This window comes from Garra rufa, chromosome 23 (genome assembly GCF_049309525.1).
Source record: "Garra rufa chromosome 23, GarRuf1.0, whole genome shotgun sequence".
NCBI classification, from domain to species: Eukaryota; Metazoa; Chordata; class Actinopteri; order Cypriniformes; family Cyprinidae; genus Garra; species Garra rufa.
In genome coordinates, this window is record NC_133383.1 from 11,775,033 (window position 1) to 11,792,393 (window position 17,361).

The 17,361-nt window shown below is 35.7% G+C and overlaps 1 protein-coding gene across 1 annotated transcript in view; it reads right to left on the reverse strand.

The window, feature by feature from the left end:
• The window catches only part of myo18aa (myosin XVIIIAa), a 42,554-nt gene that overhangs the window by 22,252 nt on the left and 2,941 nt on the right, over positions 1 to 17,361 (reverse strand). Inside the window, exons 4-24 of the mRNA XM_073829004.1 lie at positions 17,307 to 17,339; positions 17,086 to 17,151; positions 16,457 to 16,544; positions 16,001 to 16,107; positions 15,735 to 15,911; positions 15,075 to 15,285; positions 13,461 to 13,603; positions 13,276 to 13,376; positions 12,883 to 12,946; positions 12,653 to 12,797; positions 10,837 to 11,001; positions 10,659 to 10,749; positions 10,395 to 10,587; positions 9,418 to 9,504; positions 8,940 to 9,081; positions 8,696 to 8,855; positions 7,922 to 8,108; positions 7,606 to 7,801; positions 7,407 to 7,516; positions 2,776 to 2,841; positions 1,508 to 1,636 (exon numbers count right to left, since the gene is read on the reverse strand). Of these exons, the coding sequence (XP_073685105.1) occupies positions 1,508 to 1,636; positions 2,776 to 2,841; positions 7,407 to 7,516; positions 7,606 to 7,801; positions 7,922 to 8,108; positions 8,696 to 8,855; positions 8,940 to 9,081; positions 9,418 to 9,504; positions 10,395 to 10,587; positions 10,659 to 10,749; positions 10,837 to 11,001; positions 12,653 to 12,797; positions 12,883 to 12,946; positions 13,276 to 13,376; positions 13,461 to 13,603; positions 15,075 to 15,285; positions 15,735 to 15,911; positions 16,001 to 16,107; positions 16,457 to 16,544; positions 17,086 to 17,151; positions 17,307 to 17,339 (2,661 nt within the window). The remainder of the gene's footprint in view (positions 1 to 1,507; positions 1,637 to 2,775; positions 2,842 to 7,406; positions 7,517 to 7,605; positions 7,802 to 7,921; positions 8,109 to 8,695; positions 8,856 to 8,939; positions 9,082 to 9,417; positions 9,505 to 10,394; positions 10,588 to 10,658; positions 10,750 to 10,836; positions 11,002 to 12,652; positions 12,798 to 12,882; positions 12,947 to 13,275; positions 13,377 to 13,460; positions 13,604 to 15,074; positions 15,286 to 15,734; positions 15,912 to 16,000; positions 16,108 to 16,456; positions 16,545 to 17,085; positions 17,152 to 17,306; positions 17,340 to 17,361) is intronic.

The following is a 17,361-nucleotide window of genomic DNA, read 5'->3' on the forward strand; positions in this document are numbered from 1 at the left end:
CCAAAACCTGCACAATGTGTCATTGTATCATTTTTTTTTAATTTCTGAGTTGTGTCGTGGTAAAAATAGCAACAGGTAGCACCAGTAGCTCACCGAGTGCAACCATTTCATGTCGTCGAAATAATGGTGCAGCCAAAATACGTACAAAACTATGTAGTTTTTTAAAGGGGTCCTATTATGCTCTTTTACAAAGTCTTTATTTTGTTTTGGGGTGCACTAGAACATGCTCTCATGCTTGGTGGTTTGAAAACGCATTATTTTTCACATAATATACATTATTACAATAGCTTTTCCCCAGGCTGGTACAAATGGCTCGATTAGTTCTGGGTTTGATGAAGGTCCGCCTTCCCAAAAACGAAATGTGTTGTGATTGGTTAGCAGCTATTTTATTTGAATGAAATTCTAATGGACCGCGTTGTGACATCAAAGCATCCGAAAAACAAACGCTGTAGTCCAAAGGAGCTTGAAAAGGGATTTTTAAATATTTAAACTAAATATCTCTCTTTGGAGTGGACTTTGAGATATTTTTTAATGCCCAAACATACACACCACACACTGACTAAAATTCTAAAAGTGAAAAAGCATAATAGAACCCCTTTAAATAATGTAAATCTTTCATGGGTTTTCTACTACGTATTTCAGTAAGAGATATAATTTATATTAAGCCATACAGCATGGCTTACATGGCTTACATTATTTGTTTGAAGAAAATTAAAACTTTCATTCAGCAAGGGTGTGTTAGGTTGACAATAAAGATGCAGTTTTTTTTAACTTTCTATTCATGAAAGCATCTTGACAAAAATTGTATCACAGTTTCTAAAAAATACTAAGCAAAACAAGCATTTTCAATATTGATAATAATAAAAAAAATGTTTGTAGAGCACCAAATCAGCATAGATTGACTTTTGAAGGATCAGGTGACACTAAAGACTTGAGTACACTGTAAAAAGTTTTCTCCAGTTTCAATTAAAACACTTAAGTTTAGCAGCTGCCTTACATTTTAAAGTTAAATCAACTAAAGTAATTTCAACTCACAAGTTAAATAAACTCATTTTATTGTAATAATTTAAAATGACTTGTAGTTTTAAGCTGATTTAACTTAAAATTTTAAGGCAGCTGCTGAACTTAGGTTTTTTAAGTTGACTCTGGTGAAATCTTTTTACAGTGTAATGGCTGCTGAACAGCTTTGCAGGAAATTTACAGGAATAAATTACAGCTTTGCAAAACCACAGGAATACATTACATTTTAAAATATTTGTAAAAAAAATATATATTGATATTGATATTGATAAATAGTTAGAATATTTCACAATATTACTGTTTTTAATGTATTTTTTATCAAATAAATGCAGCCTTGGTGAGCATAAGAAACTTCTTTCAAAAACGAAAAAACATACCGACCCCAAAGGTTTGAACGGTAGTGTAAGAGAAATAAATGTTGAGATTCTGATTGAATGACACTGCACTTTCAGCTTAAGACCGAAGCAAAATTGAAAATTGACTTTACCTTCCTCTTTTTGAAGGCCTGTCGAGACAAAAAGCCCCTGCAGGTGGCCTGAAACAGCGTGATGTTCTGTCTGGTGTGTTCATCCCTCTGTCCCTCTAGTTTAGCCACTGTTCCAGCCCTGAAGAACACCTAAAAGACACACACACACACACACATGCATAATTGTGACAACAGCAAAGAGAGCATGTTAAAAGTGCATATTATGACCATCTGAAAACATCAGAGTAGAATCAGACTTTAACTTTTATCTGTAATATAAGGTTCATAAGCACATGGATGTTTTTAATAATTACTTGTGTTACTAAATGTTGCAGTATCAAATGCAAACTGAAAAAGAGGCGGCTTTTCTTTACAGTACAGTATCAGTTTGCTTCTATTTATTATTCATCAAAAAATAAAGATTTAATGATCAGAATGTTTTTATTATATTTATTTTTATTATACATACTATTTTTAATATATTTTGTATAATATTTGAAATGTATTAAGAGGTATTAAATTTAATATAATCATGCATTTGAGAAACAGCTGGTGTAAACCCCAATCAGTCTCAACTGAGATAGATGTTAAACTAAATATAAACAACCTGAAGGTTTGAAGAAAGCAAGAATAAAGAAAAATCTGAAATCGCTCAATGTTATTACACTCATGCAATAATTTTATCTGCCCTCATATTCAAAAATAGAACATCTGACCGTAACAATCTGAGCGTAACCGTAACAGCGCAAGATCAGCAGAACTGACAGGAGATGTTGGTGGAGTTGTAAACCAGTATGTTTTGTTGCTTGAATCAATCGTTGAGGGCCCCTGACATTGTAATCCATTTCTGAGCGGAGTTCAGCCTTCACGAACCTTGACGCCAATTGCAGCTGCCACAAAATAATTACTAACTATTCCAACTTGTAATACGGTCCAATAAATCTCCATTCTTCTGGGAACAAGCCAGGCGGAGCTTGTTTACACACGCCACCGTTTTTTTTTTGGCTCGCCGTGCTTTTCCAGCTGATGGGATTAAACTGTTGAGCGCCAGCGTCTGTTCACACTGATTAGGACGGCATGAAGAACCAGGAAAGACAAACAAACAAAGCAGCTCACGCCGAGATGAGAGTTTCTTGCGTCCAGTCGATGGACCACGCAGTAGTGATCAGAAAAACACTAAGATGAAATGACATCCGCTGCATACAAGTCAAAATTTGACTCACCTGCATCCTTTGATGGATCTAAAGGGATAAAACGAATAGTAAGTTGTGTGTGCGTGTGTTACTCACCCTGCTCAGGCCCATGTGATAGCTGCTCTTCTCCAGTTCCAGAGACTCCAAAAGCTCCTCTACTGCCTGCAATGACAAACACACTGTCATGTCTAGTTCACACAGTGTACATTACAAAAACACTGCTGACCCCTGCGCAGGCCTACTGGACACACACACACTGGTTATTCTCTGCTGTACAGTCTCAAACTGTCCAGGCGACCATCAGCCCTCACCGTGACACTGACACTGTCTTTCTCATGCGGAAAGGTCTTGAGAACCCGATCTATCTGAAAGGGCCCATCTAGATTACAGCACTAAAGGGGGTGCTGGCCCCTGACAACTAAAGGGCCATTGTTTGAACCGCTTCACAAAAACTTCTCCTCTGAGACACTGTTCTACCTCCCCCTGTCTTTTTCTTTCTCTCTGCGTCTGTAGATTTCCAATTTTGCATCATTTCAACTACCTCTGGGTCTCGAAACGCGACTGACCTTCTCTGCTGTGATGCAAAAAGAGGACGGTCATCTTTCTGTTTTCTTTTGACTCTGAAAGCTGGTCAGAGTCTAAAATTTTTGCTACACTTGTCAATTTAACAGCAATTACTATTTCAAACTGGCCATGAGGCTTTATTTTGCATTATTTATTAAAATGTTTGGGTTAGCCACAATGTGATTATTTAGCTGTTTATTATTTACAGCACAGGGTTGTCCAAGTCAAGAATTTTTAAAATTGTGATTTTATATCTCACTATTGTGACTACAGTTTATCAATATATGACTGTTTCTCACTATATGACTAATTATTACACGGCTCTTTGGAATGCTTGATTCTGATTGGTCAGTTGAGACATTTGCAGGTTCGTTCTTTTCAAATAATCACCGCTCCAAAGTAATAACGCATAGCCGGTACTACTTGTATGTTTAAAATCCCTCCGTGCCAACAAAGATTACCGTTTGGCGCCATCTTGTGACAAACACTGGACAACCACAATTAACAATGGAAAATTTCGACATTAATCTATTTAAATTGTCTTTCTAACGTACATTTGAATGTTAGTCACGTGGTACTATATCGTTTCGCGGAAGGATAAAAATGTTAATTTAAAACAAATATGCCAATAAAAGATTTCAAATTCATATTCATGTCCAGTTTTCTTCCTTATGTGGCAAGTAGCCGTGTAATAAGCGGGATAATGTACAGGCAGCCTGTAGTTATCGCGAAATAAGCCCCTTCAGTGTGATACAAGACCCTCCGCTTCGCGTCGGGTCCTGATCACACTATGTTTCCATCCAAAAATGCGAATTTAACTTATGCGCACAACTGGAACATCGCATAAAACATTTGCGCATAAGGCACCGTTTCCATCCAACAAGACAAAGAGAACAAAATCGTCACTTCCTGATAAACTTGCAGTAGAGGAAAAAAAAAACTAGGAGAAGTCATGAAAATAATAATAATAATTCTCTCGTTTCCACGCTTTTATTCGCTTTTAAAAGCTTGTAAATGTCCGTAAGCATTTTACTTTCACTTTCGATTTAGCGGCAGTTCGGCGTCAATTGATTGAATGGACAACAACAAAACAGTACGACAAACTCACTTAGTCTATTTTAAACATAGAATTATTAATTTATTAACAAAAACAAATAAACAACTGTTAAATAACTTCCACAAAGTTTAATTATGAATAATAGACCTACTGAAAATTGGCAAACACGGTGGAAAAAAATAAATAAGAAACGAATGTTCTTCCAATGAGCTTCCAAAATCACCTTAGATAAACGAAAACAGTCAACAGGCCTTTTTAAAATCCAAAATACTTTTAAAACTAAATCTTTCGGCAACGTCTTGCCTTTCTCACCTTACTCCTAATGTGATAAATGAAATCGGACTCATGCCGCGGATGTGACTGTTGTTAGACACACTGCATTGAGCAGCCGCGTTTAGTTTTTAATTGTACTGTTTGTTCTCTAACTGAACTAAATGATTTTTATTTCTATAAAATAATCAAAACGACCGCAGGGCCGGTGCCGTGGTGGGCAAGTGACGAAACCGCTGAAGGAAACATTTCAGAATGACCAAAACAACATTTCTGATGCTGTGCAACAAAATGGGTCCGCTGGTTAGTCAAGTTATCCCGTTCCAGCATGCAAAGTCACATGACTTTTTTAATGCGCATGGAGGAATTTATTCGGTAAGGTGTTTCCATCGTAGTTTATGCGCATTTTTTCTTATCGGATAAAAAATTTATCCTACTCAGTTGTGCGCATAAGTTTTTTATGCGCATTTTCAGAATTTATGCGCATTTTCGCGTTTCCATTCAGAGATTTTTGTGCGCATATTCCAAAATGCGCATAAAAATAGGTGGATGGAAACACACTGTCGGGGCTTATTTCTGCGATAACTACCGGCTGCCTGTACATTATCCCTTACATGTCACAATTGTGACAAAGGTTTATTAAAATATGACACTAAATGACTTTATATCTCACAATTGTGACTTGATTTCTCAAAATTTTATATCTCACAATTGTCACTACAGTTTTCACTAAACGACTTTGTCTCACAATTGTAAATAATTTCTCATAAATGTGATTTTATATCTCACAATTGTGACTACAGTTTATCAAAATGACTTTTTTACCAAGTAACTTTATATCTCAAAATTGTGACTTAATTTTTCATAATTGTTATTTTATGTCACACAATTGTGACTTAATTTCTCATAATTGTGATTTTATATCTTACAATTGTGACTACACTTTATCAAAATATGACTTTTTGTTGTTCACTAAGTGATTATATCTCGCAATTGTGACTACAGTTTATCAAAATTACTTTTTGTTTTTTTACTTAGTGACTTTATATCTCACAATTGGTGACTACAGTTTATCAAAATATGACTTTGTTTTTCACTGAATGACTTTTATATCTCACAACTGTGACTTAATTTCTCATAATTGTGATTTTATATCAATTGTGATTAGTTTATCAAAATATGACTATTTTTCACTAAATGACTATATCTCATAACTGTGACTTAATTTCTCACAATTGTGACTAGTTTATCAAAATATGACTTTATATTTTACAATTGTGACTTAATTTCTCATAATTGTTATTTTATATCTCACAATTGTGATTGAAATTCTCATAATTGTAATTTTATATCTCACAATTATGACTTTCAGTTTATCAAAATATGACTTTGTTTTTTACTAAGTGACTTTAAACTATTTTTACAATTGCAACTACAGTTTATCAAAATATGACTGTTTTTCACTAAATTATATCTTACAATTATGATATAACTTCTCTAAATTGTGATTTTATATCTCACAATTGCAACTTCTTTTTTTCAAAATATGACTTTATTTTTCACTAAATGTCTTTATACCGCACAATTGTGACTTAATTTCTCATAATTGTGATTTTATATCACAATTGTGGGTACAATTTATCAAAATATGACTGTTTTTTACTAAATTACTTTATATTTCACAATTGTGACTTATTTTCTCATAATTGTGATTTTATATCTCACAATTGTGACTAGTTTATCAAATTATGACTAATTTTCACTAAATGATTTCATATCCTAATTTCGATTTTGTATCTCACAATTGTAGCTAGTTGATCAAACTATGACTTTGTTTTTCACTAACTTTATATCTTACAATTGTGGCTTAATTTCTCATAATTGTAATTTTATATCTCACAATTATGACTACAGTTTATTAAAATATGACTTTTTGTTTTTTTACTAAGTGACTTTAAACACAATTTTCACAATTGCGACTACAGTTTATGACTTCATGTTTCACTAAATGACTTTATATCTCACAACTGTGACCACAGTTTATCAAAATATGACTTTGTTTTTCACTAAATGACTTTACATTTCGCAAACATGGCTTAATATCTCACAATTGTGATTTTATCTCACAATTGCAACTATATCTCACAATTGTGACTTAATTTCTCATCATTCTAATTTTAAATTTCTCAACTGTATCTCACAATTTGATGTTATATATCCAAATATTTTTTGTATATTCACAATATGACTCTGTATATCATAATATGACTATTGTGGCTTCATTTCTCACATTTACAATTTGATGTTATATCCCCAATATGTATTATGCTGCATTTCCTACTGAAGCTTCAATTCAACTCATGAATAACTCAATTTTATTTACTTGGCAAAGCCCATTTGTACTAGCATTTGGCACTTGGCGAGTGTTAATTCTGGACCCTGTCTGCCGTGTTCATGCCCAGGGCCACAGTGCAAAGGTTTTGTATAAAACTCTCCTTTCCCCTCGGCTAATCACAGGCCCAAAACGAGATTAGGAGACCCCTGGACGGAGACATTTTTCTGGCTGATAATTACAGTACATTTGGGCATTTAGTAAGCACTAAAGCCCAGAGCAATTACTACATTTTTCCTGTCTGCTCTGCGTATTGATTCAAGTCAGAGACCCAGCTGGGGTTTCTTGATTAAGCCATCACAATAACCCTGATTACCCAGAGTTCATTCTGTCTTGGACTCACAGCACCCAAGAGCAAGAGGAGCCCAAAACTTCATTTCGGTCATTTCTAAAGCTTTTGTTCGATTATTTTCATGCTCATTATTCTCTTAAATAGCTACTCACTCGTTTCTCATCCTTCACAATATAGTTTCGGCCCAGTTTCTTGGTCAGGTGAGGGGCCAAAACGTCAAAGCGTCTTCTGAACTCAGAGAACACCATGTGGTCAGGGTAACCTGCACAAAACATGTGGATATTCAGCAGGAAATAATGGAAAGGACTTGATTTTATCTATTTGATTGGATCTTTCAATCTCTCTTCTCACCTTGTCTGTAAATCCTCAAGCTGTCCAGCAGTTTGAAGCCACGGATCTGGGCCCTGAGCAAAGCCACATCCATCTGCATGAGTCCAGGATCACAGCTCTCCTCTGGGGACCCTGCGGCCCTCAGAACCTCCGCTCGAGGTAACAGACAGTGGACAAAGTGGACCCTGGATCTGCGGACGGTGTCCAACAATGCATCCTAATCAAAAGTGAAATACATAATGTATATTTTTAGACACTTCTTGGGACTAATAAGGGAATTTGAACAATTCCATGAGAGAAAGATGGTTTTCTGTGGAGGACCCTCTTGAAAACCCACCACTTGGAGTTTAATCTGAAGACAGAGAGACTTCTTTTTGACAGCTGCCATGCCTGTGGTAAAGGTCTTCCTCATGCTGGTGGCCCGACGCATAGCAAGCTGAGAGACGCCCTCCAGTCCGGCGATGGAGCCGGTCAGAACCGCAGCACTACTAGAGCGGCCCACAAACATCCCGCTGATGCTCTTCCTGAAGGAACATACATTGAATACTTGTTTCTGATGTGTGCAATAATGTCATATCAATTAAAAAAAACATTTTAAGTTACATTTTTAGACATTTTATTTAGTTTGCTTTATTTTGTCAAAAAAAAAATTCTGAGCAATATAATGATTTATTACTGAATAAATCGCATTTTGAACAAATCGGTTTAATGAATGATTCAGTCACTCAATGAATCAGGCGTCTGAAAGAATCGTATGAATGACTCAATTGCTCAACTCACTAAAGGGTTAGTTCACCCAAAAATGAAAATTCTGTCATTAATTACTCACCCTCATGTCGTTCCAAACCTGAAATTAAATTACGGGTTAAACCACTTATGTCACATGGACTATTTTAATTGTGTCCTTACTACCTTTTAGGGCCTTGAACATGTCAGTTGCGTTGCTGTCTATGCAGGGTCAGAAACCTCTCGGATTTCATCAAAAATATCTTAATTTGTGTTCCAACGATGAATGAAGGTCTTACGGGTTTGGAACAACATGAGTAATTACTGACAGAATTTTCATTTTTGGCTGAAGTGACAAGTGCAAAGCTCTGTGGGTAGGTCTTACTTTTGGGAGTTCAGCAGCAGATTGGCTGCGTTCTGGGGGGTGGGATTTAGCCTGGATAGGTTCAGCCATCCATGTGTGTCATATTCCACCCAATCTGTACCGTGACTGTGGCCGAGCAGGAAATGATGTGCGGTTTCACTTTTAAGCACCACTGTGTGACCTGCAGAAAAACAATGCATGAATAGGTCAAAGCCAGAATGTAAGTGTGTGAGTTTGTGCATCTGTGCATGTATGTGTGTGTAACCTGTGCTCTCTCCCTCTGCAGGGCCGTAGTAACTGAAGAGTCGCTGCAGGAGTGTTTCCTCAGACCCTCCTGGCTGCAAAACCTCCTCCTCCATCAACCAGAACAAACCTCTGGCCTCATCTGTCCGGGACAATGTACGTACCTGAAATATAGACATAAATATCCACAGTCAGCTTCTTTTCTACACACACTTTTCCTTAAGATCTCTCTCTCTCTTCTTAAACACTGTTTAGAAAGACTGCGGTATATGTAACCATGACTGGCCAACTAATTATCTTTAATATAGGATTAAATATTGACAGTCTGTCATTTCCAGTTTCCAGTCTTTAAAGTTAAATCTTTAATGTAAACACAAATGCAGAGATGGGAATAAAATTAAGTAATTATCCACAGAGCTCTTATTAAAATAATCACAAAGACACACAAACTTTAAACATCAGCAGTTTTGGCTCAGACTTGTTTAGAAAGTGCATCTTACCAGGGTCTGACTGGAAGATTGATCGACCACAGCTACTGAGCGAGAAGGGCTGGGCTCCAGGTCATCCAGTGTGATTTCAATGTTTTCCTGTGGAAACACAGAGACAGTTTTTAAAAAAAATGTAATATTTTAAAAGAAAATAATTTTAGCAAAAATGCAAAACAGATGTGAAAGTAGAAAGGATTTATAATATTTCCATTTCAAATAAATGCTTTTCTTTTGAACTTTCTATTCATCAAAAAATCTGAAAAAAAGTTTTTTTTAAATTGATAATAATAATAAATCTTGAACAGCAAATCAGCATATTAGAATGATTTCTGAAGGATCATGTGACACTGAAGGCTGGAATAAAGATGCTGAAATTTCAGCTTTGATCACAGAAATAAATTACATTTAAAAAATATATTCAACTAGAAAACAGGTAATTCAAATAGTAAAAATATTTTAAAATGTTACTGTATTTTTAATTAATTTTTGGACAGTAAGATTTTAATTTAAGGGAATTAATACTTTTATTTTGATCAAAAGTGACGATAAAGACATTTATAATGTTACAAAGGATTTCTATTTAAGATAAATGCTGTTCTGCTGAACTTTCTATTCGTCAAAGAAACCTGAAAAAATTCAACATAATAATAAATGTTTTTGAGCAGCAAATAAGAATATTAGAATGATTTCTGAAGGGTTATGTGACTGAAGTAATGATGCTAAAAATTCAGCTTTGAAATCACAGGAATAAATTACATTTTAAATATATATCAAATAGAAAATGGTTATTTTAAATAGTAAAAATAATTTTAAAATTGTACTGTTTTTGATGTAGTTTGGATCAAATAAATGAAGGCTTGGTGAGCAGAAGAGACTTCATTAAAAAACATAGTGTGAGTAGTGGTAATTTAACAGCCATTTAATTTAGTGTTTTAATAAGAATCGTGAGGAAAAAATTGTAGACTTTTGGGTGTTCGGTTTTTGCGCACCTCTTTGTAACGCTCTAGTTCCCGTACGAATGTTCGCTCCTGGAACAGCGTTTGCAGGCGTTCCTGAGCATAATTATGGCAGAGCTCCTCAAAAGTGGCCCCACGCTGGTTCTTCACCTGACGAGGGTTCTGGAACCCCGGTGTGTCCAGAATCAGCAGAGAACAGAGCGAATGCTGACTTGACTTCAGTGCTCTGAAAGTAGAAAAAGACTTCTGAATGCATCTCTTATTCAATAAATCTGTAGGTAATCAGTTACCAGTTACCTGTTAATGAGAGAGATAATGAGTGTAAAAAGCTCAGAGTATAAACCAGACGCCATGAACTCCAAACACTCAGCTGCTGTTGCTTTAGACACTGAAATGCATATAAAAATACATGTTAAAATATAAAATATAAAAGTTTTTATCACATATTTAAGAATGTTAACAAAAAAAGCAATACCTGAGCTATCCGTATCATCTGTACTCTGCCGGACACTTGAGGAGCGAGGAAGAGTGCCCTTGCCCTGTGTTTTAAAGATGGCGGATGACAGCTCTTCCAGCGTGCAGCCCAGAAGATACGCTGCTTTTTGCGCCCACTCGTGCCTGGCAAACTGCTTTCGGCCAGCTGAGGGTTCAGAAAGTCACATTCACGAAAGAAAAGCAGTGTTACCACAAAACATCTGTCACATTATGGTGAACTACAATAGGCAGTCAAGTGTCCAGAGAACAAGGAGAAACTTTCATCTCCTGGATTGATGATCAAAGAGAACAAACATTTTCATTCTGGCGTTCGACATCAGAGAGTTGAAACAAGCACAAAGGCAGATGAAAGATGAACACACAGTTCTGTTAAGATCCTGAATAAAATACAAATAAAACAGAAAGAGAGCGAGAGACCTGCATTTACCTGCATCTGTTTCTGTGTTATGATGGGGGCAGCATGCAACATCAATATGCAATAAAACACATGTTTACAATGGTTAGAACACAGACAACAACTGTTACACACACAGAAATGTGATTAAAGGGATTAGTCGCCCAACAAATTAAATTCTGTCATCATTTACTTCCACTCATGACTTTCTTTCTTTGGTTGAACTTAAAAGATTAGTCCACTTCGGGAATAAACATTTCCTGTTCATTTACTCACCCCCATGTCATCCAAAATGTTCATGTCTTTCTGTCTTCAGTCGCAAAGAAAAACACATTTCAGGATTTTTCTTCATATAGTGGACTTCAATGGAAGACAGTGGGGACAATGGGTCTAAACTGCAGTTTCTACAATCTCCGCCAAAGAATAAGGGCCTTATCTATCAAAACAATCGGTCATGTTCTAAAAAAATAAAAATGTATAAACTTTTTAACCACAAATGCTTGTCTTGCACTAGCTCGACTTCACAAATTATGTAGCCTACCCTACCTTTTTGAAGTACACAAATGAAGAACTAACCATGCATGACCTTTCCAACATGATTATGTGTGAAGTCGTGGGCGTGCATCGCAGAGCTAGTGCAGGATGAGCATTAGTGGTTAAAAAGTATAAAAATGTATATATTTTTTTAGAAAATAATTCGTTTCACTAGATAAGACCCTTATTCCTCGACTGGGATCATGTAGAGCCCTTTGAAGCTGTATTGAAACTGCAATTTGGACCTTCAACCCATTGGCTCCCGTTGAAATCCACTATATATTGAGAAAAATATTGGAATGTTTTCTTCAAAAACGTTTCTTTTCGACTGAGGAAAGAAAGACATGAACATCTTGGATGGGGGTGAGTAAATTAGCCCGTAATTTTTATACTGGAAGTGAACTAATCCGTTAAAAAAATATATATATATATTTTGAAGAATTCTGGTAACTAAACTGGTTTGGTTTCCATTGACTTCCATTGTATGGACAAAAAATACAATGGAATCAATGGGAACCGAAACTGTTTGAGTATCAACATTCTTTAAAATGTTGGTTTTCACTGAAAAAAGAAATGCATACAGGGAATGACATGAGGGTGAGTAAATGATGACTGTGTTTTAATTTTGGTGTGGATGATCTCTTAACTACTGAAGATAATTGACAAACGCCTTTAGACATTAAACACACACACACACTAAAGTCTAAAACATTGAAACATTTTCTTAGTTACATGACTGGAAAGACTCTACTGACTCTTAGTGGACAGATTTTAAAATACACTCTGTGCAGTCTGACATGCTTTATTTTACTGTCACACATTCAGATGTTAGTGTTGGTTTAGACACTGGAGGAGTTGGTAGCTTTACCTTTGGTGGCCCCAGCGGCCCCAAGGTGGTATATGGCCCCTAAGATCAGCCACACGGTTTTCTGTTCTTCAACAGAGATGCCCAGGACTTTCATGGCAGCCTGTAGCTTAGTGAACTGCTGAACGGATTTCTGCTTGTCCTCGGGCTACAGAGCATTTGATATGGTACAGTGTATACAGATAAAATAGATAAAGTGTGTGTCTTATGATGACACATGTGGCTTTTCTTACCTTTGAATGAGGGAGGAGCCCAAACGCACTATTCTCAGCAAAGTGATTAAAATGAAGTTCAGTCCTGAAAGGCATAATATTGCATTAGCTGATCAACTTTGTACTTTTTCTGCTATGATCACAATTTGCATGTTATATTTGCTATTTAGCATGCCAGAATATTACAAAATGGCATGCCAGAGGTGGCTAGATAGATTTATGGAAGATAAATACATTAAGTATGCATGCTTTTTATGTGAATACACTGTAAAAAAAAATTATATGATCAGTAAGTCAAGTCAACAATGACACAAGATTTAAGTTAAAGTAATTTGTACAGCCACTTTGATTATACTTTTAAAAAAAACTTGAGGCAGCAACTGAACTGCAGTTTTTAAATTGAAGTAGATTTACTTTAAAGCTGCATCTGCTCCAGCCATCAGATAGTAAAACACATTGAAGCTCGATTCTGCTTCTGGTCGTCTGGTCACTCTGAACTTCTCCAGCAACATTGTCTGTATGCAAGACATAGGGCAAATCAGAGATAGATCCCCCAATGTCTTTAGAAATTATGAGTCGTTGCCCTTGTTGTACCCTACCTGAACAGAGGCAGAGGCCACCTGTCCTGCTTGGTCGAAGTCAAGAGAGACTATGTGTGAGAAGCGGCTGGCATTTCCATTCATTGCTGTACTGCAGTTGCCGAAAGCCTCAAGAACCGTGTAGACTGCCTGCCATTTCTCAGCTGTGGGGAGAAGACAGTTCATATAAAAATATTACGGTTCATAATATAAAAATCGTAGAATTGATTTGAAATAAAAAAAAAATATATAAAAAATTATAAAAACTTAAATTAAATTAAAACTATAATAAAATAAAACTTAAAACTCATTTAAAAAACTGTTTTCAGTAATTAATCTAAAATAAAATAAAATAATAACTTCAAAACCTTGACAACTGAAATTAGTTTAAGTACTAAAATTATTAAAACTTAAATAAAAAAATAAAATAAAAAAAAAAAACAGTAAAATGCCAAAAGCACAAAATGACAAAATTTCTTTAACATTAAAATTACAGCTGAAATTTATCAAAATAAAGGCTAATTAAAAATTCATAAATAGTGTGTTTGTATTTAAATAATACTAAAACAACACTGAACAACCTGAGTTCTGTGTCATATAATATAAATTTTAAATTTAATATAATATACACTCCTGTTCAAAAGTTTGGGATCAGTTTTTAATGTTTTTTTTAAGTTTCTTATGCTCATCAAGGCTGCATTTATTTGATCAAAAATACAGAAAAACAGTAATATTGTGAAATATTATTTATGTATAATAACTGTAAAAAGAAAAAATAACTTTTTTCTGTGTGAATATATTTTAAAATGTAATTCATTCCTGTGATGCAAAGCAAAATTTTCAGCATCATTACTCCAGTCTTCAGTGTCACATGGTCCTTCAGAAATCATTCTAATATGCTGATTTATTATCAGTGCTGAAAACAGTTGTGCTGCTTAATATTTTGTTGGAACCTGTAATACTTTCTTCAGGATTCTTTAATAAATAAAAAGTTAAACAGAACAGCATTTATTTATAATAGAAATCTTTTGTAACAATATAAACTACCATTTTAAAGTTTGTGGTCAGTAAATGTTTATTCTTTTTTTTTTAAAGAATGTAATATTTTATTCAACAAGGCTGTGTAAAATTGATGAAAAGTTATTGCAAAGGCTTAAATTGTTAGAAAAGATTTTAAATAAATGCTGTTCTTTTTATTCATCAAAGAATCATAAAAAAAGAATCACAGGTTCCAAAAAAAATATTGAGCACCACAACAATGATTTTGGAAGAATCTTGTGACACTGAATAATGGAGTAATGGCTGATGAAAATTCAGCTTTGTATCACAGGAAGTGTAATATTATTTCACAATATTACTGTTTTTTCTCTATTTTGATCAAGTAAATGCAATCTTAAGAGAGAATTCTTTAAAAAACTGTTTGAATGACAGTGTATAACAACTGAATGTAATATATAAGTATTTGTAATTAATAATTAAAGAACCGGCTTAAAGGTTCAAGAAACACAAACATTTCAAATAGAAAAAAACTGACTTACAGCCTTACTGCATAGTAACTTTTTGTTTAATCAAAGTGAAACCTCTGGAAAAGCTGAAAAGGAGAGTTCTATATTGGGTCATTCTCATCTTGCTCACCTGAGTACACCTTTCCACTGCCGGCTGCGATGGTGACCAAGTACTGCAGCAGGTGCTGGCAGTTAGTGGTTTTTCCACTGCCACTCTTGCCCAGCAGTACGATGGTCTGATCCTGACGTGTGGTCAGCAGCTGATGATACGCTGATTGAGCAACAGCAAAAATGTGAGGGGCTGTTTCCTCTCTCCGGCAGCCCTTAAACATCTGCATCACCTGATATAAACAGACCATGTCACTCCATCTCTCTCAGCCATGACTCTGAGGTAACTTAAAGTGATAATTCACTCAAAAGAAAATTCTGTTATTAATTATTTACCCTTATGTTGTTCGAAACCCATAAGACTTCGTTCATCTTTAGAACACAAATTAAGATATTTTTTATCAAATCTGAGAGCTTTCTGACTTCATAAAATTACTGTTGAACCACTGATGTCACATAGACTATTTTAATAATGTACTTACTACCTTTCTGGCCCTTGAACTTGGTAATTACACTGCTGTCTATGCAAGGTCAGAAAGCTCTTGAGTTTCATCAAAAATATCTTGTGTTCTGAAGATGAATGGAGGTCTTACTGCTTTGGAATGACATGAGGGTGAGTAATTGACAGAATTTTCATTTTTGGGTGAACTATCCCTTTAAAGAGTTTTTGTGAAGTTTGTACCTTCTCTGAATACAAGGCGGGGGTGCTGATAGGATTGATAACCAGCAGGTTTTGCCCAGCGTAGGTGTGAATGAGGTTTCCACCATAGCGCTGACGAAGGGTGTGAAGGATGCTGGACTCGTTGAGGTACAGAAGAGAGGAGAGATCCTCCACTCGATCGTATGATAGAGGATTTGCCTGACAGACAGATAGATGAGAATAATTAAACAGATTTCTTGGCTTTTGTATGAGTAATGTCACATGTTTGTGACAATGACTCCGCCCACCTTCTCCACATCATCCTCGTCCACTTCCAGTACTGTCCCATCATGCTCCAGTCTGACCTTTACTTTCCCCTCTGGGAGAGAACCCATCTCCGTCTTGAGCTGTGTTGCTACACAAACAAAATGAACATTTGTTTACTTAAAGGCATACTTCACCCAAAAATGTAGATTCTGTCATTAATTACTCACCCTCATGTTGTTCCAAAACATAAATATTTTTGATGAAATTCGAGATCTTTCTGACCCTTTCTGCAAATGTTATGTGCCCAAAAAATATTTACTACCTTGGAAAGCTCTTGGATTTCATCAAAAATCTTAATTTGTGTTCTGAAGATGAACAAATGTCTTGGAACGACATGAGGGTGAGTCGTTTATAACAGAATTTTCATTTTTGGCTGAACTATCCCTTTAAACTGGACATGAGCATTCGAATCATAATAGGAGTAATGCTTTACTAACCCAAAGAGAAGCCATCTTTATGGATAAGCCAGACTTTCTCAGTGTTGTACCAGGCCTTCTCCGCAGCAAGCTGCTCCTCTGTCTTCACCTGCAACAGGAAGTGAGAAAGACTGTCATACACATGCCATACACAAGGCTAAACACCATAGGTTTCCACTCCATGGACTGAAAGGGATTTTATTTCAGATTCTCAGTCTGTTTGAGACTAACTGTGACAGATAGGTGTGACTTCAGAAGTGGATGCTGCAAACAAAGATCTGAGATATAAATTACACATACAATACGAAGCATTTATACACAAAACAGTCACATACACTACAAACTGACAAACACATTCAACATAAAAATAAATAGCAAAGCAATGCACATCAGGTTGAAGTCTATAAACTAGCTATGGAAAACTAATCAATATTCTCTTCACACAACACAAAGAAAACTATAACGCACAGAAAACTGCAAATAAACTCAACTGTCAAACATGCACACGTACACCAGTAGAATTTGAATGGGAAATGTGCTTTGGTTCAAACACAAGGACTGAGGTAATAGGAGTCTTGCAATGGCATAATGACACTCTACAAAGCGTTAGACATAAGCAGAATTAAACACAGGCAATGCAGTAGCCAGACCTTAGACAGACTGGCAGCTTCATGTGCTGCCTGCAGGATAGCCACAGGATCTTCAGCTGCCTTGGCCTGCAAAAGGCCAGGAGAAGCAAGAGAGCAGAAGTCAGAAATACACAAATCTTCACGAGACTTAACAGAAATCAGAAGGAGAATAAAAAGAGCTTTGTATATGAACTGTGAAAGAAAGAAAAGAAAGAAAGAGGTAAAGGGAGGCATTTCTGCACCTGATTCCCTTGGGTAGGCATCACTGGAGATCCCTACAGATGGAATCAAAAAGCA